This window comes from Calypte anna, chromosome 5A, assembly GCF_003957555.1.
Source record: "Calypte anna isolate BGI_N300 chromosome 5A, bCalAnn1_v1.p, whole genome shotgun sequence".
NCBI classification, from domain to species: domain Eukaryota; kingdom Metazoa; phylum Chordata; class Aves; order Apodiformes; family Trochilidae; genus Calypte; species Calypte anna.
In genome coordinates, this window is record NC_044251.1 from 12,211,597 (window position 1) to 12,236,943 (window position 25,347).

General features: G+C 39.2%; 1 protein-coding gene across 5 annotated transcripts in view; it reads left to right on the top strand.

Moving 5' to 3' along the window:
- The first annotated feature begins 7,347 nt into the window (after positions 1 to 7,347).
- The window catches only part of RASGRP1 (RAS guanyl releasing protein 1), a 42,831-nt gene continuing 24,831 nt past the window's right edge, over positions 7,348 to 25,347 (top strand). The window contains exons 1-2 of one of the 5 annotated variants that reach the window (XM_030451606.1): positions 7,348 to 7,427; positions 10,511 to 10,677. In XM_030451606.1, coding sequence (XP_030307466.1) covers positions 10,605 to 10,677 — 73 coding nt within the window. In that variant the 5' untranslated portion in view covers positions 7,348 to 7,427; positions 10,511 to 10,604. The other 4 variants (XM_030451607.1, XM_030451602.1, XM_030451605.1 and 1 more) reach the window with 4 other exon arrangements.

A 25,347-nucleotide genomic window follows, 5' to 3' on the forward strand; every position in this document is an offset into this window, starting at 1 on the left:
CCTTTTAGCAATTTTTTGAAGTACCAAAAAGATTAAAATAAAGCTTGTGAAAAGCATAGTATTTAGTCACTCAAAAGACAGCAGAAGGACTTTGTTTAGTGGGAAGTTTTTGTGTTTTTCAAAACATATTCCATAAACTAGTTGCAGACCACTTTGAATAATTGTCTTGTTAATTTACCTTGTGAGAGCCAAAGAGAAATATGAGCTACAAACAAAAAAACAAAAAAAGGAAAAGGAGATTATTTACACAACAGATAAAAATAAATTTTAAAAACCCAAACAACTCCAGTATGGTCTAGTCATTCATAAATGGCAGAAAAATGAATGAAAAAAGGCACATGATTGAGATGAGCTTGTAAAATGGTGGGAGTGACTTCTTGAATTTCTGCTCATCCCTGATTTTTCCAAAAGACACCGAGATTAGAGATCAAGGAACTGGAGAATGAGTTAAATGATTCAAATAGTGTTGAGGGATACAATCAATGCTTGAAAAAGTGGCTGCATATTAATTTGAACTGTACATAAGTAAATACAGGCAGTTAAAGCATGGACACAACAGAAAAAAAATCAGTGAAATAACACTCTGAGTTCTATGTGTTATACTTAAGCATGTTCTGCAATCTACACAGGAACAACTTCCTATGGTGCAATTTAAACCTTAAAATTGTGTTTATCTGAGCACCATCACCACAACTAATACCAGAACTGAGTCTTGGAAATTTTTATGACTGGATCTACATACTTGCCCAGATTCTAGTGATGATGAGCAACGTTGTAAATGTGAATACTCGCCACTGGTGGGTCAAACTGAGTCCTCAGTAACAGGTGCATAAATACACCCTGTGTTAGAGAAATCACAGAAGCTAGATAAAAGGGTGATAGCATTCTAAATGTTAATCACAAGGTACTATTATGGGGTTTTTGCCAACAATCCTACAAAAAAGTTATGTGATCTATAAACTCTTTAAGAGTCTGAACTATTTTTTCATTGCCACAATCACAGACTGAGATACAAGCTCTTAAACAACCTTCCTGCCTGAATATAAATAGTTTGCACCTTGTAACATAGTGATTTGAATATCAGTAGGATCTAATGTGTCTGTTGAAGCACAATTTTCCTTCTTTACTGTAATTTCTCTCTACTATGGAAACATGCATTAAACTTAGTCCACATTCTTAAATAATATTCTGCAACTGATGATGAGAATAATAGCACTTGGCATGTTCTTAAAAGTGATGTAAAACAATCTGTGTTAAGAAGAATAATTCAGTTACTGTCTCATTAGTCATGCTATTTATTGACAATGTTTTTCCCTTGTTTTCTGACCTTTTAAAGATAGATACAATAAGTTTAAATTAAAATTTTTAAAATGTGCTTGTGCTTGACAAAGAAATTGCACGAGGTATTTTTAACCTGTAAGTCATCCTAATCAAACTTTAAAAACGCTTCCTCTCAAAATTCCAAAGAAATAATAAAATAGGACAGGTAGGTAGGAAGAGAGAAAACACACCCAAAGAACCACATTTCAGACAGCAATAGACACTGACTTTCACTACCTTATTGTTTTCAGGTTGTCATAAGACTTCACTATTCATGTATATAACAGAAGTTTAAAAGCTTTCATAAGTGTTAAAGAATGGTAGTGGCAACTCTTTTATACAGGTGATTGAAGAGGCAAGATTAATAGCTAAAAACTAAGTTTTGGAAAAAAACTTCTAATTGAGGCTACAAAAAGGTTTGGATACTTTACCTAACCCTCTTATAGCCTGACTAGCAAAAATCTCAGCACTCAATCTCAACACTCAATCTTGACAATTGTGCATTGTTTTCTACATTAGAAGTTCACAAAGACACCTATAGTTAGAGACTATATAGACACCTATAGAGACTATAGGAGACACCTATAGTTAGAGACTAAGTTCCTGAACCTTACATTGTACTGAGGTTAGTGCTTTACAGGAACCCATTACTATTGCCCCTCAAGGAGCTCCTAAAAATAAAGATTTCTTTTAAACTAGATTATTTTTCAGCATTTGAATTTTCAGCCCATCCCTTTTTGGCATTTTGGCATTTTAAAATAAGAGTGGGTTTTAACGTATTTGCTAAATTGGTGCCTCATACTTTCAAATTATGTGATTATTGGTACTGAACATTGCTTTTGGTATATATTCACAGGTACATTCTGTTCAGTATTGCTATAGAAACTCTACCTGGTTGGAACTGAAGCCAGCAATAGGTAACACTTCTAACCCAGAAAAGTAACTGTAATGCTTGACAATATTGCTATTCTGACCAGTCCTTTAAAACAGGAAATATTACACATTGCTTTAAAGCTGGAAAGGTAAGAGGAATGAAACTGGGAGAGGAAAAGATCTTAGAGGAAAAGATCTTAGGAGTTCAGGAAAACTTCCATCATTTTAGGTCTAAGTAATTGACATTTCCCTGCATTCATTTTATATCCATCCCCAATGATGACAAACAAAAGTGGTTAGTTATCTCTCTGCTTATTAAAAATTTTCTTTATTGCATTCAGCTGCCTGATCCTGTTCCCAACATACTTCATTGCTTAGTGTCTATTAGATCCAGCAAACTGATGACCAGGTTTTACTTTTCCATCATGTAAGTAGAAATCTGACAGTATGAACATAGAAGTATAAAGTATCCTTCTATAAAAAGTGAGCACAGTTTTGCTGGTATTTTGGTCACCCACCTCCAGGTATTTTCTCCATTCATTCTTAATAACCCTAAGAACTATAGAGACTGACCATTATATTGACCTATTCTGATGATAGACTTCTGGGACAAAGTGAAAGTTCAACTAAGTACTCCTGTATGTACCAATATTTTGTAAATAGCTTTGAAAAAAACAAACAGGATTTTTTTCTAACTAGCTCCACATAAAATATGAAGTATCAGTTCTGGTTAACTGAAAAGGTATAAATTCTTTATTTAACCACCATTCCTTCTGCAGTACATCTGAAGCAAATAGGCTCCAGGTCAAGCTGTAAGTACAAAGATTAACTGAGAACAAGACAGCAATAAAAGACAAATGGACTCCTACAGAGATTAATCTTTCCCTCCATACATATGGCTGGTAAAGTTATTAATTGAAGCCAATAAATAAGACTTCTGCTTTTTCCTTTTAACTACCCACCAACTTACTGTTAATTCTTGCAGAAGACAGCCCTTGGCTTTGACAATATGGCTATTCTGAAAAAAACCTTTGTTTTTAGTTCTGGTTGGCTTCCTTCTGATTCCTCAGCTCCAGTGAGTCACTGGAATGGGTTTGAGAAGCACTGGACTTCCTCCCCTCTCCTCTCACTTCCTCTTTTCCCCAGCTGATTGATACTGAGCATAGCAAGAAAAAACAAGAGAGAGGGACAAGAAAACCTGGTGAGAAGCCTAAAGAGCATTTCCCTTAGAGTGATGCAAAAGGAGAGTCCCAGAGCAGAGGAGGAGCAATGTCTATGTGGCAGAGCAGTTAATTTACATTTTCAGCACTCAATCCAGTGTTCAGTTGAAACCAACACAACCTCACACTTCAGGGTAAAATCCCCTTGGGAAATTCCCCACAGATGGGATCAGAAAGGGCGGAGAAATACCACTTCCCACACACCTACATCCCCTTGCAATTACTCCTAATTTCACCTAATTTCTCCACAAATCAGCTGTTACTCCTGCTTCTTCACATAATTCCTATCACAGATTTTGTCACTGCAAATAACAAGGGTAGAACCATAAATACTGGCCTTGAATACTGCAGCAGCAAAATTAAATATTGCCCACTTGGTCTGGAAATTTTGAAGCATTTCTCTCAGAAACAAACCACTTGGAAATCATGTCTACATTTCTTTCCAGCTCGAAGGAACACTGCAATTTTAGCTACTTGCTAAACAGAAAAAGTGTAAGTAAATATTACTTTAAACAAACCCCTGCCCTACTTCCAGGAGCCCAACTTTCACCCTGTGATACTTTCAAGGGGACTGCTATATACATAACAACTTATCTGTGAAACAACTTTTAAGAGGTTAAAACAATGCACTTAATGTAGTGAGTGGCCTCTTGCCTCTTGCTGCTGACCAAGAGATATCCTGCAAAGGAAGAAGCTAATCACTGTCTCCTTGGAAAATGTTTACAAAGGGACATTTGGGATGATGTTATCTACATCCTGCTTAAGCAGCTGTTTTATTCTTTAAAAGCAGATGGTGAACCAAAAAGAAGCATTCTTAGTAGCATTGTTACCCTTTTCCTTTCTGTATCTTGAGTCTGACTGTTTCTGTACTGTAGCGGGAGGAGCCATTCTTGCTCCTGAAGCTTGACGAGCTGCTGGTCTCTTCCAGGACTCCAGCCACCACACAGCACTTCCAGGGTAGAAGTGTAGCAGGAAGAGCCTTTCTTGCTCCAGAGGCTCGACGAGCTGCTGGCCTCTCCATGCCTCGCACCAGAATGAGCTGAGGTTCTCTGTGTGGGTGTGTGTCCCACCTTTATTGGTCCCCTGATCTTGCTCATGCCCAATAGGGGCCTGTCCTAATCAGGCACAGGTGGACTCACACCCACTCACTGGCAATTCGAGGCACCTGGTTTATCTTGTTTCTCTACACTGTACAGTTGTTATTTCAAGAGTACCAGGGGGTTTTCACCAGACCTATCCATATTTTATACACAGGCATTTAAAAAAAAAAAGAAAAAAAGATATTACAGTATGGCTGGGGTTTTGGAAGGCATGGGACAAGAAAGGGGAGGAGATTAATTTTTGTGCTATTTGTATCAAAATCAATTGGTAAAATGTACATACACATACGCATCCTGATGACTGACTCAAAACTCATCATGTATGCTAATTCTGAAAGATCATAAAGGAAAGAAAACTATTTTGCTGTGAGCTGCTGGAGGTAAATAAAATTTATCATGAGAATGCTCTTGGAGTTATAGTAAATAAAAGCTTTTCATCTTTCCCTGGAGCCAGAATTAAACATAATTTTGGTTTTACTTATACAGAATACAGATTTCAGTTAGCAATACCCTTAACTATCACTGCTTATTTTCTCCTCAATAGGAAAAGATGAAAATCTTTAATAAATAGAAAGGCTGAGGTATTAATTGTAGGACTAAGCCTTAAGTCCAAACTAATCAAAGTGTGCTTCTATTCAGAAGAATGCCACCAGAATGCCACTACAACAGAGAAAGACATTTAGATGATACCTTAAATAGGGCTTCCCATCAGCTGGTCATACTATCAGCCACACCTTTGGCACATCACAGCTCAGATGACATACATTTTTTCAAGTGCAATTGCTACCAAGCCACCATTGATGACACCAAGTTAAACCAAAGGATGCTGATCACTACCCAGGTCCTATAACATATGTTGACTTTTCACACAGTGACTCTTCATAGCTGTCCACTTGCTCTCCTTATTTCTAATTCTGTTAGCAAGCTTTTCTCCTTTTCTGGAATTGCTTCCTAACACTGGAATGTCTGGCTTGACCTTCTAATGTTGTCTACTGACTCTTCATCTAGCAGATGCTCTTTCAGTGCCAAGGAACCTTCTCATTCATGATCCCATAAGGACACTAAAATGCTTTTGGAATCAGGCTGTGGTTTTCCAGTGATCTGTGAAAAGCAAATCTAAGTGAAAGCTACTGGAATAATGTGTGGTCTTACTCTTGTAATTGTTTGGTTGTGGCAGCAGTTGTGCTAACATGAATGGTGAAATAAATTTAAAAATTGATACTGTATGGTAGAACATGTGTCAGTTTTAGGGCTGGGGTTTTTGCCTTGATTAATTTTGTGTGCAACTGATAATGTGGTTGCACAAGCTCTACTAACTTGGCCCATTGCAAAGAGTAGGAACATGGGCCCAGGAAAGACTGCAAATTAAATTGCTTAAAATAGATACGAAACAATAGATTAAGAAAATTATTTTGACTTCAAGGCCAAGCTAGGTTTGTGGGCTTGCACTAACTCAGCTGGGAGAAAAGTGTATGTTGAAGTGCAACAGATCTTCTAAGATCCAGTTTGCACAGAGACAGTAAGTTCATCCCTTCACTTGGTTCCAATAAAATCCAATTTATAAGTTACTATTGCTTCGAGATCTTCTAAGAATCTGAGCACAACAGTACAAAAACTCCTAGCTGGTCATGTTCCCTTGGGAGCAATATGGCCCATCCTAGCCATCAGCATCTTGCCACTCTGTTAGCCATCAAGCTAGAGAATTCTTTCTGTCAAATTTCCATTTATTTGTGGGTGTGCATACATGCACATGAACTTCTAAAGGAGTTAAAGAAAAAGCAGATAGCTGGGATGTACTTCTCTGAAGCAGAATGCAGCCAACAGATTGTCTTAACAATATAATTGCTACAAATAATATCTCAGACCACATGACCTCTGGTCTTGGGTATATATGATTATATTTGGGTTTCTTAAACTACAGTGACCTTCAAGCTCTATGGAAGGAATAAATTTAAAACTTACTCAGAAGAATGTCACCTATTGAATGTGAGTGGTAGGAGTATGCAGCCTTTTTTCCTTTTACCTGGAGGTGTTCAGCAAAGTAAGTCAGGTTTGCACAGCTCCTGTTGTGGTATTTACCACTGCCTGTGAGAAAAAGCGGTGAGCTTGTTCTTTGCAAAACTGATCATTTTTGAGACCTAAAGAGAAATGCGCCCTGGTTGTTGGCAGAGAATTACTTTAAATAAAAGGGGTCCAGAAAACTGCCTGGATCTTGCTGTGAGGCACAAATGGCATTACGATGCCTAAGTAATTTTAAGAACAGAAACTCAGCTCTCAAAATAAGTTGACAATGCAGCAGGTGAAGTGCCCCGTGACCCAATAGTTTTGTACTGCTCTGCTGAGTGTTTCTCAATAAAAGACCCTTTGGTTTTACAGCATACGGGGGTGACTTTGCCCTCTCAGATTTTCTGCCTGGTCATTTCTCCTCAAATGGGAAGAAGCTGTAAACTCCGAGTTGAAAGAGACTGTATCTATGATATAAAGACAATGAAAACTAGAGGGTACCTTTTCCTTGTTCTGAGATGAAACTGGAAGGAGAGCATATGGTGCCAAATAAGCACAGAGGCTTTTAAATCATCATTAATGTGCGTAACTCGGTTTTGTGCCCCCCACCCCAGCATCACACAGACGCTTTCCTTCAGCCCTGCGTACCCAAGCGGGAGCAGGTTACGCGTCCCTGCGATCAGGAGCTGAACGCTCTGTCCCCAACCCCACCAGCCCGGCCTCCTCCCAAGGCCCGCACCGCCCCGCCCTGGCTCTCCATGGGAAGGCGCCCGCTCCGCCGCTGCGGTGGGCAGCAGGTGGGGCGCGGAAGATCCGCAGCTGACACCCCGCCCCTCCGCCGACTGCTGGCCAGACAGCCAATCTGCGTGCGGGATCAGGGCACGCGTGGGGCCACCCCAGCGACGGACAGGTATCCCCTGGCCGGGATTCGGTGTCGGTGCGGTCGGGATGCTGCCGCGGGGAACGGGCAGGGCTTCGGTCTAGAACTCGGCTGTCCCTGTCCCTCGGCCCCGGCACAGCCTGGCCCGGTACCCCGGTAGCGGCTCTCATCACGCAGCCGGGGCCGCGGGCGGGAGCGCTCCGGTGGCATGCTTACTGCCGTGAGACACGCGTGAGGAGGGGGTTTGCATAAAGGGGAGGGAGGCCCGGCCCCCCCTGACCGGGTCGAAATTGTGCCGTGGAAAAAGTTGCGGCTGTTTTAGAGCCAGGCGGTGTGAGCAGAAGAGAGCGTTGCGGTACCTGGTAAATCCGCTGGCTTCAGAGAAGAGCAGCCCCGTAGCTCAGCACTTCCTTCTCCCGATAAGATCTTCGCCTGCGCTCGTCACGGGTGGCGGCTGCCGCCGCTGCCCCACTTGAATTGGTTTCAGACTCCTCCCGCTGCGAGACGGGGAGCGGGAGAGCGGCGAGGCGGGAGGAGGAAGGAGGCGATGTGCGGGGACGCCCTGCTCCCCACGGCCTCCACCGCCCCGCATATCCCCGCTGCCTGCGTTGCTGGCAGAGCCGGCCGGGCGGCGGAGCCGCGGCTGGCACCGACATGGGAACCTTAGGGAAAAGAAGAGAAAACCAGTGAGTTTGCCGCCACTGTTTTGTTCTCCCGCTGACCGCCGCGGGACGGGACGGGACGGGACGGCGGTGCCCCACCGCGGGGCAGGCTGCGGTCCTGCGGCGGTTCGGCGTTCGTCGGCGGGAGGTCTAGGGGCCACACGCGTGGGGAACGGGTGTGAGGTGCTGCCGTCGCGGTGGGGCTGCCGTGGGCTTCCGCGGGGCGCGGGGGTCGTAGTCGGGGCAGGCGGGGCTCCGCAGGGGCCGACCGACGTCCTCTCGGACGGGAAAGAAAGGAGAAAAGCTCGGGAGGGGGTGTATAGGAGTAGGATGTTGTTTCATCTTTCGGGTGTAAGCGTGCCTCAGGCAGGTCGGTCGGCTGGGGCTGGGAAAAACCTCACGTTACGGGCCCAGCGTGGCCGCCGGGCGAGAGGGGCGGCTCGGCGGTCGCCCGGGCTCCGGTTACCTGCGGCAGTGCCGGCGGTCCGCGGGGGGGCCGGTAGCGGGATGTCCCCTCCTCGCCGCCGAAGAGCCTCCTGTCTCGGGTGTCAGTTCACGGGCTGATGGTCCTTTGTGTGTGGTTTCCTCCCCGCCGCCAAATAGCCTGTAGTGGAAATACTCCTGTCCCCATCCCTCCCCGCGCCACCCCACCTGCCCCTCCCGCCGCCTTACAGCACGGCTTTCATGTATTTTTAGTGTCAAGTAACTGCTGCAAGGGGATCTGTTCTAATGAATGGCTGGTTTCCGACGTGTCACCGGCTGCATTTTGCTTGTCCGGTGTTGCCAAGTCGGCCACAGTGTTATAAACTTTTGTGGGGGTGTGGACACTTTTTTTGACACTCGGAGTTGCCAAGACCTAAAATATCTTCCTGCCGTAACTCTGTCTTGTGTTGAAGCACTGGAACAAAGTTAGGAAAAGGGTTTAAGCTGGTAAAAAGAAAACCTTGAAAGCTGATCAGGCCCTTGCTGTGTTTGTATAAGAACAGGAAGTCAGATCACCAAGCTGAGAGGGAAATTTAGAGAAAGGGGGAAGGGAAGCGAGCATTCTTTGCATACCCACTGTCAGCTCAGGTCTGGAGCAGCTGAGTGATGGTCACTACTTCTGAAGTGTCAGACTTGTGTTTTCCTGGTAGTAAAACTGTGGAGGCCTGAGGTTAGTGTTGGGTTGCAAGTGACATCATCCACAGTTTCATAGCTTTCCTGACATTCAAATGAGAGAGAAATTTAAGAGAAGGCTTGAAATTCACTGGAATGAGTTAGGGTCCAGTCTGTCTTCTCCAGAGTGTATGGTTCCAACTAAATCTAGGAGTCCCTCTACAGGGATGCTTGTGTCTTTACCTTTCCTAGCTGTCTGTAATAAACTTCTGTGCCTTTTCTTCTCAGCACTGTCAGTTTGTTAATAAAAATATTGCATGGTGTTCAAGAAAAATTGTCTGATAGCTTTTAGATAGCAGCTTAAATATGCTGGAGTTATTTGTTCAGGAAGTCTGTGGAGTGCAAATTATCCCTGAAATAAACCTATGTTTTATTAAAACAGCAGAGGTTGTTGCCATTTACTGGCAAGTCAAATTTTGAAGTGATTGCTGTTATTTTTAGGCAAAAATGTTTCGGCACTTTTCATTTATATAATGATGTGCCCACTTACTATTTATACAGAATTAATGAACAACCTTTAATATTATCTGTAAGCATACACATTATTGAAATAAGTCATTATATGATACAAGCCTAAAACGAAATATGTGCTTTATTTTGGCCTCATTTACCTTCATTATTAAAAACATTACTTCAGTCAGTGATGCAATTTTAAAACTTTGCAGTATGAAATAATGGGTGCAAACGAATCTGTTTTTTGTTTACATTGTGAAATACTCAAACTCCAAAGTTGCATTGATATTTTTTTTATTTAACAGCAGTTTCCAAATGAAATCAATAAAGCTAGCCTGGTGTTTTCAAATGTGTGTATTATTTTATTATAATTAGAATTTTTTCCTCTTTTAAAATTATAATTACTTCTGGTGAATGTACAAATATGAACGGTAGATTATGATATATGATATATATATTGCTACTGATATATGATATTGTTACTGTGTAACAATATTCCCCTTACATAGTTTGAGGGTTGTTTTTTGTTTTTTTTTTGCTTATGCTGAAGTCTCATCATAAACATAATTCCCAACAAAGTAACAAGATGTGGTAATCTTGACATCATTCAATGAGCTCTATAGCAGTGTGCTCTGCAATCCACACTTTGTAGGAAAAAAAAAAGAAAGAAAAAAAAAGTCACTGAACAGTCTCTGGTGTATGTATTAAGTGGGAGGGTTATGTCTTTCAGCACCCCAGCTACAGGGAGTTAATTCTCTTTCAAATATCTTCACCTCTCCCATGCAGTGTAAAATTTACCACTCAATCTTCTTATATTTACTTCACTGTTGTGCTTTCTTTTAGGCAGCCTGCCCAAGCATGTGGCACTGCCCCTGAAGCACTTGAGCTGAAGCACATTGGTCACTGTCACAGCCTTTCAAATACCACCCAGGTCACGATGGTGCCATTGGGGCATTTAGCCAAAGGGGCCACTTTGGAAGATCTACTTGAAACCTGCATTCAGTCTTTTGGTGAGTATCTGGAGGTTTTTTTAGAATAATATTAATTTGGTTTTGTCAACATGGCTACATTTAGGTCACTTACTAGTGAATTACATTTGTTTATTAGCAGACTAGAGATATGTGATTGAGAATTTTCTATACTGTTGGTGACTGCACGTCTCGTGGATCTGTTTATGCATGTGTTTGGTATTTGCTAAGAGATTAGCATGAGTACTGCTTTTTTCTTGAGAGAATAAGACCATACTTCTGTATGGCTTTTGTTTGTTCCTTCAAGCACCAATCTGGTAAACTTTAGCCACTAATCGTATTTTGCATCTTGCAGTAATGTTCTCATAATGTTTGTGAACAAGACGTGCATGTTGGGTATTTGTAAATGACCAAGGCTATTTCTGAAGCTAGATGAAATAGCTTCAAATTGTTTCTTGCTTTAGGTATAGATTTTAAGTTGCTACTCTACAAAAGAGAGTAAATCTAAATAAAAACCACAAAAGTATACTTTTTTTAGCCAATCCTGAGCCTGTAACTTTTTAAGTTATCCATTGGTCTTTTTACAATAAAAATTGTAATATATGGACAAGCATGTCTATTGCCTGAGCCCTTTATCCCTAGTTTCCTTTTCAAGCTTTTTCATTGGTAAATGTGTTTATTTTTTCTATTATTAAAATATGCTAGTTCTGAAGGCTCTAAAAATTATTCTTGATAATTTTCTTGTAAGTAGTGCATTTGTTCATTTAATGCTGTCTTTCAGTACTATGAGATAGTTCCAAAGCATGTGTCAAAGTCAACTTGCAAAGTAGTTCTTAGAAAATAAATGTACTTGAACACCCACTAAGCTCTAAAATAATTAACCTATGGAGTTAAGTATTAACTCATAGTGCTGATCTAGTGATACAGCACAGAAGTACTGTATGAACAATGACAAATCTTTCACATTCATTGGACATCAATTTTTGTTTGTGTTTTATTGGGTTTTTTTTAACCTTTAAAGCCTTTTAATGAACATGTGCAGAGAAATGCATGTCTGAAGAAAAGCTGATGAAACGTATAGTTGTAATATCTTGAGGTTTTTTGACTTAATATCTCCTCCATTTAATTACTTTAAAAAGTATGTCCACTGAACTCCTCTAAACCCTTAATTCCTGAACAAGTATTGATTCATATTTTTATAGGCTTTATTTGACTGGGATAAGACATTTACAGCACATCTAAGACCTTCATGCACTTTTAACATTATGGTTGCTTGACCAATATTAACATGCCCACATTTTTATGAACAAAAGGTATTAAAAATATAAAATGATAACACTCTGGGGAAATAATTACAGTTTCAAGTAGTGTAAATGAAACTGAATGAGAGATTATTGTTTGGTTAGTTATTTGAATGTTTTTGATACTCTGTATATATCAGTATGCACAGTGTTTGTGTACTCAGATTTCTGTGCATCCTGTATTATAAGGACTAAAGTGACAAAGAAAAGCAAAGGTACCTGTCCACTTCAGCTATATATGCATGTGAATCTTTCTAAATGTTTTATACTACAGTTAGAAAATTTACTGTAGTCCCCTAAATAGGGCTTTTTTGTATCTTGACAAGTGAAGTGGTATATAGGTCCAGCTATGTGAATTGTAGTGAAACATATTCTTTAATTCACTAAGGACTGCTAGAATTATGATTTGTGTGCAGAAGTTGAGACCCTTAGTTGGGCAGTTCATAGCTGTGTATTTGTGCATCTTCTATGATATGCATGCTCTTAAGCTATGTTCAAAATTTCCCACTAGGGTATTTAAATAAACTGTAAAGTGAAACTGTTACAACCACAGGTAACCTACATTATGAAGTTTCATCAAGAAAGTTCTTGTAGTTACTATCAAAAGCACTGAAAAATTATGCCAATAAAGCAAGATGTGGAAAAATACTTCAATCTGGGAGTTTGACTAGGGATGGGGGTGAGGAGAAAAATAGTGGAAACAATTCCTAGTTGCTCAGTGATTCCAAGCATACAAGTGAGTAAGCAAGTATATTCCCATGCATAGTACTGAAGTAAAGCTATTACCCTACATTCTAAGAATTCTATTCAGACTGAGGTTGTGTCTTCAGTCTTAGGGATGCTGACCTATAATAGTTTGTACATTATTCTAGAAATTTATTATTGTGATCTGTGCAAATTTTATTTCAAGGTTAAAAGTACAGAACCCCCCAAAATGTCAGCACAGTTTTTTATGTTTTAAGTTTACTTTCTGGAAAAAGCCCTTGGTTCACTTGTTCTCGTCAGTCTTAGAAAGCAATAGCCAGTAGAGGTGATGTGTCACATTTGAAAATACAAAGTGCATCATGTCAGTGCTATCCTGTACTTGCTAATATTATGTGTACAATTACAAATATAATTCCTATAGAAAGTATGCAGATGAAATTTATGTTCCTGGACTCAGTTATATGAGTTTGGAAAAAGCAAATAATGTGTAAGTATGACTGTCAACAATTGTGTGTAAGGGGAAGTTGGCAGCCTTTTGTAGAGAATGTTTCTAGAGAATATCACAAGAAGGTACCAGAAAGGTATTAAGAATTTACAGCTGTGAAGAACAGTTCTTTATCTAATAATTTGGATAAAGATAAAAAATAATTTGTATAGAGAAAAAAACAAGAAAGGGGCATAATGCTAAATTGAAATTAAGAGTGAGAAGGGCAACCTTTGCCATAGTGTTGCAAATGTGTGCCAGGATGTTTTGTAGAAAGAGAGATTTTGTCCAGAGAGCCAAGTTAATCCAAAACCCTTGTTAAAGAGGTGAGGAACAGAGGCTGAATCTTGGAGTCAGTGATATTGTCTGTGGGTCCACAACAGTTCTGGATAGAAGATGAAGACAGAGAAGCATGAATTACAGTGGTGGTGTTGTACCTGCTAACTCCAAAAGTAGATTTAGGAGGCTTTTTTATTTATTTAAACTTATCCAGGGTAATTAAATGAAACGTCTCTCAGCTCTGAAATGGCTCATCTTTATCTTGAACTGAAGAATGAGATAAGCATGTGCATTAGAGACGGAAGCAGTGAGGGTCATATGAGGTAGTATGAAGTCTCACGTAGCTGTTCACTGCATCTGAGAGATCACCAGTGTTTATTTGATAACACAATGAGAAGGGGATGCTGAAAGTAGAGATTTCTTCAAGTCCTATGAAGTGTTGCATCAGGTCAAGTAAGATGAATCACCATCAAAATGGATTGCCAAAAGTAAAAGCAACATAAAAGCCAGGATGTAACCTAGGGCAAGATTTCAGAAAAAAACAGAGCATGATGAGAGACTGAGGGCACTGTCTCAGAAGAGAATATCAGTCTTGAATGAGATTTGTAGAGACTTGAAAGCACTCTCATCCATTTTGCTATATAGGACACTGATTCAAAATATGTTCTGCGTGACTGGCAGGATCTCTCAACATCATAAGTACCTACAGAATGCTTTACTGCTTTGACCTGGACTGACAAGAGCTCAAGTTCAAGTAAATGCATCACATATGATTGCCTTGGAAAAAAAAGGGCAAGTGTAGGATACGAGCAGAGCAGCCTGTAACTTTTCAAGATGAAAAAGAGATCGTGTGGGGGAAAAAAAAATTCATAATAGGGAACTGAAGGAAAAGAGAAATCAAAGAAGGAAGGAGAGTGAATAGAGAAGAGCAGAATGTAGGCTAATATGACTGAAAAGACTGGAAAATATGAACTCTGTAGACTACAAAAGTTAGTTTCAGTGAAGCACCTCACCATCAGAGAGGTTAATTCTGAACAGAAAGGTCACAAAGAAAAAATAATGGTAGATGTTCAGTTGGTAACAAGATGTGAGCTCAGGGAAGCAAAGAATTAATTTATAGATCTTGGCTTGGAATATGACAGCTTCAGGAGGGGAATAATCTGGAGGCAAACTTCATTAATGACTGCAATTCTGGAGTGGAATTGTAAGTAGAAGAGTGACTTTAACCTCCTGCATCTCTATTTTTCCATTATGTAGTGTATAAAATGCCTGGAAAAAAATGTACTTTTGACTGGCAGACAGTTCTCTGAAAGTCGATGTGACTTTCTCTCCTATTGTGTTCCTAGTTGTAAAGACACTTATTCCATCAGCTTTGTTGTTGAAACCTACAAAGTAGGGTTTAGTTTGCTGGTCCATGGCCATATTGACTGAATGCTGACAGTTTAGTAGAAGACAGGAAGCAAATGCTTAGTAGCACAGCCCTACCTTTTCTAGATCTTCATGCAGTAATCTTTGTCAGATAGCATAAATGCACATGTATTTGGTCCAGAAAGTGTTACAGATAGAGAGGATATATACATCAACAGTGTTCACTTCACTGGATATCTTGCTAACTGTATATCTGCTACCTATTGGAATTAAATTGGAGTTGTTCAGAACATCTTTTACCTTAAGGCTATCCTTATGCTACTAAGAGCTTGATTTTCTGACTTTTTATTAGTGAGGCAGTCTCTATTTTAGCAGATAATTTTTTTTTCTATTTGTACTTTCACTATATGTGCATGATGGTAAGAGGTCCCTGTTTCTGTCTATTTTACTCTAAGTGTCTCTCTTTATCTTTAAATGTACCTTTTCAAATCTTGAGTAAGGTTTAAGTGTGCTGATTTTTAAACCAATTTAAACAATTTAAACCATTTAAACCAATACATTCAAAGATTCAATGAACTACTTTAACATGAATTGAAGCTTGTAGAGCATGTAGGGTCAGAGGGCCATTTCCTTGCCCACACAAAGCATTTGGTTAAATTGTTTTTACAAATCTTTAAAAACTTTGCAATGAGGATAAAAACATACCTTTACACAGTGTCAATTTGATATCTCCCTGCTATGTCTGCAGAAAAGCTCTGAAACTTTACTTAGGTCTACCTATCAAACAACTCCAAGAGTACACTTGAAAGTCATCATTCATACAAACACTTATGTCTTCCTAAAAACATCTGAGGGTCACTTGAGTGCTGATGGTGTAGCACACAAAAGACCTGTGCTTATTCTACAATTCAGACATTTCAGTTACTGCTGGAGAAAGAGTGTGCTCAAAGAAAGCAGGAAAAAGAAATCATGAAACATCATCTTTAAATGCATGTCACCGTGACATGTCCCTGAGTCTGGTTTCTTAAAAGAGATGTAAATAAATGGAAAGCAAATGAAATATTTCCCAGAGCATGTAATTCTATACAAAAGCTCAGCCATTATAAATATTTTGCAGTGGGGTTAGTCTCTTATACTGCTACATTAATCTTCAATATGAAAAAAAAATATAGTTAAAATAAGATTTAAATACATTGCTACCACTTCTCAAAGGAGTTGAAAGTTTTAAGCTCAAGGATTAACTATGTTAATATAATTATGTGAATCTAGTGCAATTTACAACTTCTAGTGGTCATGTTACTCTTGGGGATGTCTAAAGAGTAGGTTGTGATGTAAATTGTTCTGCAGTGTCTGGTCAGTGCTAAACTAGCTTGTTGCCTCGTTGTGTGGTAAGGCGAGGTGCTTGGAAACAAACCTTAAAAAATATGGAAGCCATTTCCAGACTGATCTGGATGAACGATGCCATGGAATTGTTTTCATAGAAATCAGCAACCTGGCAAGGGTGCTGGGGCTGGTTGCCTCTTAGCTGCCTAAAACTCTGCAAGTTAATCATAGTTACCATTTTCTAGAATAAAGGATAATTATGTTAGCAGAGCTGTCTAGTTTTGTGAATGAGCAAACTTTTTATAACTCACTTTGGTATCACATACTAGGAGAACTGTGGCTGTCTTATCCTCTAAAATACAAAAAAATTGAGTTTTATCCATTTTTTCCCCTTTCAGTTATCTAGAAAAACACACTTTAATCTTATCAAAAGTACAGACTTCCAGTCTAGTTAAAATGTACACTAACACTAGTAAAATGGGCACAGTTCAAGTACCGAGCTTATCCTTTTTCTAAATTTACCATATACTGAATTGTAACAAAGAACTCTGACTTGAAAGCAGTTACTTCTGTCAAGGCATAAGCACACCCACAAAAGGCAAATTTGGTCATTTACTTTCTTCTTCTAGTTTGCCTGAACAGTCATCTGTGTTTATCTCATGATTCACAAACTTGCAGGCTTCTACCCCTCACCCCAAAGCCTAGGCTGAATGTTGAGGTCTCCAGTCTCCCCAAGAGAACTAAAATTTTATTCTTTGTTTTTTGGCATTAAAATGTTGTTGATCGTTGCATGTTAAGTAATGTGGGCAAAATTTGATCAAATGCAGTGCAGAAACTTTATTATTACTTAGTGACAGAAGCTATGTTAATGATCAATTAATGACATTGTGGGAACAGAAGAGTCATTACTGCTTTGTAGAATGCATGACATTGTGGGAACAGAAGAGCAGTTACTGCTCTGGAGAATACTAAGTGCTATTTAGCTAACTATTAAAGTTAATTGGGATTGTACCAAAACGAAAATAGATTTCCTTTTAACCTGATGTCTATGGAAAATTTTTTCCCAAGGAAAAGAAACTTTAGATTTCTTTATCAGCATTTTAAAGTTCTGTTTCGCTAATTTTAGGTTGGTTTTTTTCAACATAATTTTCCAAAGTCAAGAAATAGATTAAAAATTAAGAAAACATACTTCTTGCTTTATAAAGGAGTTTCTCATTTACTTACATTTACGACAGGGATATCTTCATAACTCAGGATAAAACTTCAGGAAAAAAAAAATAGCTTCCAACAGGTACTCTCTTATCCTTATTAAGATTATACTTGCATTGAAGATTACTCTAGGAATCCCCAAACTTTGCCAGTTTTAATGCTCAGATCTATGTAGGGGTTATATTAAGAAAAAAATCAGTGCCTTGGGCCACCTATATGATGATGAAAGATCATTTAGAGTTATGAGATAATACCTTTATTTTGAAGTACTAAACTCCTCTGGCATAGAACAGTAGTGTGAGATGTCAAGAGCTTCTTTTCTATTTTAACCTATGCATTTTTGGGGAAAAAGATTCACCTTGAAAATGTTCACTTTGGGTGCAGGTGAGCTCATCTTCCCCTTCCTTCAGGAGAACCAGTTATGTTTAATGTCAGTCTCTATTGTTCAATGTTACTCTGCTTTTAAAAGAGTACATTAAAAATAAAACAAGTACTTTTTTACATTGAGTAACACAGAATGTTATCAGATACCATTATTAGCAATATTAAGAAATGCCCTGCAATACTTGGAGGTATAGGGGTCTTGCTTTGAGGTAGACCACTGGGACCAATGAAATTTATCTATATGTGGGAATGTTTCTCTGAAAATTTGGCACACTTGAATCAGCAGTTGGGGAGCATCTTCTGTATGTGGGTATTTGATAGTGCTGTGTGGTGATTGGGTATGTTTTTATGTGAAGCTGCTGTGTTTTCCTGAAACTTTCACTCTTTCAGTCCATGGTGAGCAAGGGATTTTTTCAGTCTAAGGATGAACTGTTGCAGTTTAAGCCCAGCCATCAGCCAGCTACCATACAGCTGCTCACTTACCTCCCACCCCAGTGGGCTGGTAGCAAGAATTGGAAGGGCAAAAGTGAGGAAACTGGTGGACTGAGATAAAGACAGTTTAAGTTAAAAAACAGAACAAAACCAACAGCGAAAAAACCCAAACAAACCCAAGAAAGACAGGTGATGTGAAAAGCCCTAATTGTTCATCACCAGCTATAGGCAATGACAGCCGTGACAACTTTCCTCCCAGCTCTTATTGCTGAGCACAACATGATATAGGATGGAGCATCCCTTTGGTCAGCTGGGATTAGTTGTCCCAGCTCTGGCCCTTCCCAGCCTCTTGCCACCCCCAACTTTCTTGTGATCATCATTTTCCTCCCTGGAGGGGGGCAGTGTGAGAAGGCATAGCTCAGCTGCTGAGTTAGAAGCTAGAGAATATGTAAACACTAATTGCAGAAATATATCTAACAGAACAGACCATGAAAATGAGATATCTAAGGGGAAGATGCCTGAAACTGCAAGTTAAACATATTACAGCAGTAGAGTTGGAACATGCATCAGTAATAAAAAGCATGGCCAGGAACTTTAATCCAAGCAATGTGCAACATCTCCAAGTCCCTGAGAGGAAAAGAAGCTTGGTGTTTGCTAGTTCATTACAATTTGAGGTTACTTTGTGTTTCCTTGGATCTCGCCTGCTGCCCCAGAATCAATCATACAGTTAGAAGCTTATCCCACAACTGCAGTGTTTTTGTAAGTGCTAAGCATGCATCTGGGTTCATTGGTCAGACAGTGAAACCTTCCTTAGAAGTTTCTGATTCTCTTGTAGGAGTCTCCTTTGTCTTATCCACCTGTGTTATGCCAGCACAACAGTGTTGCCAGGCATCACACTTGAATTATTCAAGAGTTGCCTGCAGCTCAAAAGGTGCATGTGGCTCCAGTATGATGATTTAAAGTTTTGGGAAAAAAAATGTTTTGTAGGCTTTGGAGAAAAAGACTTCTTAATAAAAAAAAGTTCTCCTCTAAATTTGCTAAAACCAATATTTTAAACATGCTTTAGAACAATGTATGGGGGGAGGTGTTAACATTTAATCTTGTTCTGTGTACTTGATATGAATTTCCAAGGCTAATGGAATGCTTTCCACCCACATTTCATTTGGTTTCTCTCGAAGTACATTTTAATTTCTCAAAATCATCCCGTTTCCCCTTGACAAGAGCTTTTATCTTCTTGTTTTCATTTCAAAAAATTACCCACCCAGAGCTCTTTCTGCAAGATGTAGCTTTCCAAAAGCTGTTTCTGAGAGAGGGTGATGGCTTTCCCTTGAGATTTTTCTCCCCTGATGTTCCCTACCCTGACACAGAACAGTCTCATTATCCTTTTTGGATGCTTATTATTCTCACTTGTGCCTTGGATATATCTGCATTGTTAAGGAGTGTTTGGAGGAGCAGCAGTGGGTCAGGTACCCTCCCATTCTGTAGGAAGTTTGAAGGCAGCCAAGTAGATTTGGAGGATCAGCAAGCTTCAAAAATGTCTGACAAGATCTGTGTTTACTTGGCTTCTTTAAGGCCCTGTTGCTTCAGGATTGATCACAAAGTAGCATCATTCTTTCCTCTCTGAAAAATACTGATTTGTTTCAATTTTAATTTTGGTGGTTTTGCCCTGAGACCAATTAGTTATGCAAATAAATTTATGTATAGCTCAATAGTTACAAGCATGTATGGCCCATAAGCCAACTTAAAACAAAACAAAAAACAACTAACACAATTCCAAGAGTATTTTTGTTCTGTCTGCTAAACATTACAGCAGTCTTGTGTGAGGGGGAACATGACCATTCTGTAAAGAGTTAAGTGTAAGCACAAGAGTCCACTTGCTTTCTGCTGCCACTAAGATTAAAACAATCATTCTTTTACCAAATTAGTGCATCACATTTTTAAGGACATCGTAGTTATTTCTAGAATATATTATGCACTTTTAAAATGAGGATCTGAAAGAATCACAAAGAAAAATTCACGAAGGACAAGTGTGAAGTTCTAGGCTTGGGGTGATCAGTTGTAAAAATAATAAAGTCCCTGATATACAGCATTTCTGCAGAAAAGGATCTCAATGTGAAGATGAAACTGAAAACTGAAAATGGTTTAATGATACTGTACCATTGCAGAAAATCTAAGGAGAAGTGCATGTAGAGAAGGAACGTGTATGGTTTTTTATATACATACATACATTTTATATGTATACTTAGGTGTAAAAATATATGTGTATATAAAGTTATTATGTAGAGAAGAATAAAAATATTACTCTGATGCTAAGATCTTGTCTGGAGTGTTATATCAGGATTTGCTTCATGAAGTTGCAAGCTGTGAGGGATTCAGGAAAGGATATCAGAGTTGACCAGAGATCTAGAAAACCCATCTTTTGAAGAAAAAGATTAACACATTTTGTGTTTCTTGGCTCAGAAAAGAGATGAAGGAAGCATTAAAAAGAGAAAATATTTAAGGGAAAATGTATGTTTTGCCATTTTTTTTTTCTGCCTGCTGGGGGTCAGGTGTAATGGACTTAGGCTGCCAAAGTTGCCTGATGTCTTTGATTACACACTAAGGAGAACTCTCATGATAGTGATGCTCAAATGCTGGAATAAGTCACCTACAGAGGCTGTGAAATTCTCATCACTATAGAATTTCAGCAAGAAATTAAACTGGTTCTAAAGCTTACTGAGCTTTTGATGAAGCTGATTCTGAGTTGGAGCAGGAGGGTAGAATACAATTTCTGCCATAAACTGAGCTTTCAGCTGTCATTACAAAATAAAGGCTATTTCCAACTCAAAAAGTAAACACTATTTAAGTTGGATCTGCTTGCTGACCCCCAGTGGTGGTGTCATAACTGATGAGCAGGATAGTGGGTTCTTAGGAATCTGATTCTGACCAAATGTGATCAATTTAATAAAGTGATTACCTCTATTACACAGTACCACGACTGTCATGGCAGTAGTAAACTTGTAGTAAGAAGACTACATAGTCTTATGCATACATGCATAAGTTTTAAGCTGAAGGGGAAAAGAGTTTCCTATTTGTGAAGGGAAGTTCCTGGAATTATCCATGAAACATTTAGTTTAATTTTGTTTGCTTCTTGCCATTTTCAGGGTATCTTGTAATACTGCACCTTGCACCAGGGGCAGAGATGTTGATTTATGGCTGTTTCATTTCAGTCTCTAAACATTAGTACATGCTCTCAAATGTTTCATATGTGCCTGTTTCATACATCAAGGTCTTTGAGAACTTAAGACCTTAAGAACATCAGTTTCCCCAGTTTTCAAACCCCATGCTGCTTCAATAATCTTTGCAGACATTCATAACACCATCCCTACACCATTCTCTTTAACACACCAGAAAAAAAAATTTGCAGGAATCTTCAAGAATTCTTTGTAGCCCATCAGAAAAGCAACCTGCAACTTCCAGCTCTGTGCTTAGTAAGACTGCCTGGCAATTGCTTGATGCACTGCCTTGTTTTCATGCTGCATTTTGATAACCACTGGAAGACTTAAGGGAGTTTACATGAAGTTATTCCTGTTCTTAGTAGCTTAATCACTGATCATATGATGTCAGTGCTCTGTGATTCACTTCTGATTCATTTCAAATTGTACAGTAGGTGATAGAGTTGGAACCTGCTTATGGAATAAAGACAATACTTATGAAATAAAGGCCTGTTAGACATTAAAAAGCTAATTTTCCTTTCTTGCAAAATTCAGTTCAGTTAAGATGTCCTTGGCATTCTTCCTGTTGCATTATCATTGCAGTCATGAGTGAGGTCTTATTACAATTATCTTGTCTATTGAGCATATTTACCACAGGCGTGGTGGTCATCAAGACCTGGCAGTTTGCTTCTAAAGCCTTGCATACTGGCTTTTGAATACTTTGATTCTTTCAGCTGTTTTAGGAAAGTGATACTTCAGTTATTTCTAAATCATGGATTACAGGGAGTCAAAACCTGCTCCCTGCTGCATGAGGGGAGTGCAGTAGAGTGGCTGATGGGCCTAGATTAGGATGTTCTACCCCTGTGTCTTCTGAGTCTCACACATGTAATTGTAATTTTTAATGGCTTTGTGTTACTACATAGATAATATTTCAAATTTTTGTGCTTTCACTCATGTAGTTAAATACTACATGAAAAAGTCTATTCAACTCCTGCCTCCTCATTTGGTTCAGAGAATATTTATTAAAACCTCTTAGCACAATAAGGATATTTGCATCAGGAAAAGAATGTTAACCAATGGGTTAATTGTATTTGCTGCCATGAAACAAAGCTAAGGCTTCCACAGTATTTTCCAGCTTGCTTTAAGGTGAATTAACTAACTGAAATGCACCCATTCCACTTTATTTAGTATTCACTTAGTGGTTTTTGCTCAGCAGGGCGTGTGGTTAGAAACAGGTATGCAAACGGAAATGAAAATGAGTCTCAGAGTTTTAAACCAAACTGCTGGAGGTTTAAGAGAATGCTGCTGAGGCATTCAGATACACTCCTGCTACACACTCAGGAAAGCCCTCTGACTGGCTGTTGCATTTGCACAAAGCTGCTTTACCATGACTTGTGTTACTTCCTTACACACAGGTCTGGTTAGCAGGTTAGCTCTCTGAAAGTGACCTAGTGTTCAGAGGAGGGTAAAACCCAATGATAATTAAGAAACCCAAACTGAGCTGGAATCTTTATCAACTACAGCCCATTTTTACCAGTTTTAACTCCATGGATTTTTTTGACACATGAATTTCTGAAATACAAATGGAAGAGGAATCAGACTCCATTTTCTTTTTTTTAAATAATATTGTCTGTATCACTTGACAAGTGCTTCCTATTTAAATAAGCAGGAGGTTGACAATAATTATTTGATACTGCATGTGTTTGTAAAATCACATGTTGCTACAATTCCATGCAGGTTTCCTGTTTGGTGCAGAACTGTGCCAGGAACTTGACAAAATTTTGCTGCAGTGCTTTCACTTTGTTTTTTTGAAACCATCACTAAAATACTGTTTTTCTTTGTGGAGATGAGCCTTTTAGTGGGGTGAGAGAATGGAGGACAAAAAATTTACTACTGCTTTAATATATGCAAGATAATTGTATGTTGTCATAATGAAGCCTGTCTTGTGAGATAATTAGGTCTGGATGTTGTGAAGCTTAAGTGCACTTTTATTATGCAAGAAAATATTTAAACACATACTTGTGTCATGCAAGAAAATGACCTCGTCACTAATAGTAGGCAGAACATAGTGTTTTTCTCTGCATCTTTGTAAAATGTAGAAGGTCAAATGGAAAAGACATCTCCTAGAGGACAGAAATTCAGTGTGGAACCTGGTGCCAAGTGCTACCTGTGTTGTGTTGTTTCATGGCAGAGGATTTTGGAGTACCCACTGAGGAGAGCTGCTAGGAGAGAGAGTTACTTGCTGTCTGTCAGCTGGAGATGACCTATATCGAGCACTTCTGAGAAGCTGGTCATTTAATTACAGCTGTATATACATAATAGTATGTGTTCATGTAATCATTTGGCTTTCAAGTTAAGCATCCCCTGAACTGCTTTTCTGATTAAACAAGAGCTGCTGGATAGAGCCTCTGCCAGAACACCAATTTTTTTTTAAAGATGAATGAAAATTGATAGAGGGCTCTGTGGGTGTCCTGGTTCCCCTGGGGCAGAATTGGAGGCCAGCCATGGAGGGCAGGCCATTAGGAGCCCCAAGTCAGCTGGGAGCTAAAGTCAGGGCACTGCCCCAGGGTGATTCAGAGGGTTAACCCACACCACTGCTCTCAGGATCGTTATAAAGGGGGAGCTGTGCTGAGGAGAGGGAGTTCTGTTCCCTGGAGATCCTGCCTCTTGGTCTGCTGCTCCCTCTGCTATTCCTGAGGACTAAGCTCAGTATAAGTGTATATATTTTATGGTGGTGTTATTTCAATAAATATGCTTAAATTTCAACCCACAAGGCTTCTCTTCTCATCTTGGATGGGGGGAGGTCACTGGGTTAAAGAGAAAAGTGCTTCAGTTTAGCCCTGGATATGGGCTAAACAAAGTGTGCAAACCCTAAAATAATTTTACTCTCCCTGAAGACACTGGAAGGGTACAAAATGCCAAATACTAGAAGCCTGAATAAGTATTAGATTCCTGAATATTGAGTCCTAGCTGTTCTCTGCAAATTTCCCACTTCTCTGGCTGAATACTTTTCTGCTTTGCCCTCACTGCACCTGCTGTAATACCTAACAGTTTATATCGCAGAAGATTCTTTAATTAATGAATGAAGTTATCTGAGAACATAACCAAGGAATGCATAAACTTTGGTTTATACTATACAACTGAAAATTTGTAGTCTAAGTCAGAAGGCTGCTCAAGAACTTTTAGTGACTTGGGATTGATACTGCTCTCATTTATGGGGCTGCAGGGCAGGAAGGCTTTCCCCTCACCCATACTGATGTAGATAGAATTGCTCCTTACAATCCAAGTGATACAATCCTTACAATCAGAAGATAGGTTCAGAAAATGGTATCTCACATTCAGAGTTGAAGATCACCTGATACTTAAGATTCTTATTCTGGGCTTAATAGAGCTGAGTGAGCTGATGCATGTTCACATAGGCTCTGCCAAAATTTACTAATCAGGATTTTTCTTCATGCCTTGCCTGAGAGGCTGGCTGTGGTAAGATTTTTCAAGACTGTTTATTCTATTGAGTTTCCTCCAAACTGATAATGTTTTTGCTTGAGGAATGAAGTTGCCCACACCAGCTGTATGATACCCAGCATGTCCTCTGCTTTCAGAGTGTCAGTCAGATAAAACAGTAACTTCACTGGTGAAATATGGATCTGGGCCATTCTGGGTCACCTTCCTTAAACTACATCTACTCTGGGTGAAATAGAGTCAGCCTGTCTGCCAGCTTAAACTAAATCTGATGGAATCTTAAATAATAGTTTGTGGAAATAAGTGGGATAAGTTTAACGTTTATTTTTGGTGTAGTGTGTTTGAAAATGTTGTGGATCTTTCCCCCTGTAGTAATAGATGTCACTTCATATGCTGCAAATGTGCTGTTTCACCTGCCTCTTCTGTTTTGCCTTAGTCTTAATTGCTTCTGTATATGCTTTGTGTTATTGTTATTTGAAGTGATAACAGCTAGAAGTTTATCCTTATAGGCAATGTATTTAAAATTATTCAAAAAGGTAGATTTTCTGTTGCTTTTGAAGGGATTTTCAATTCA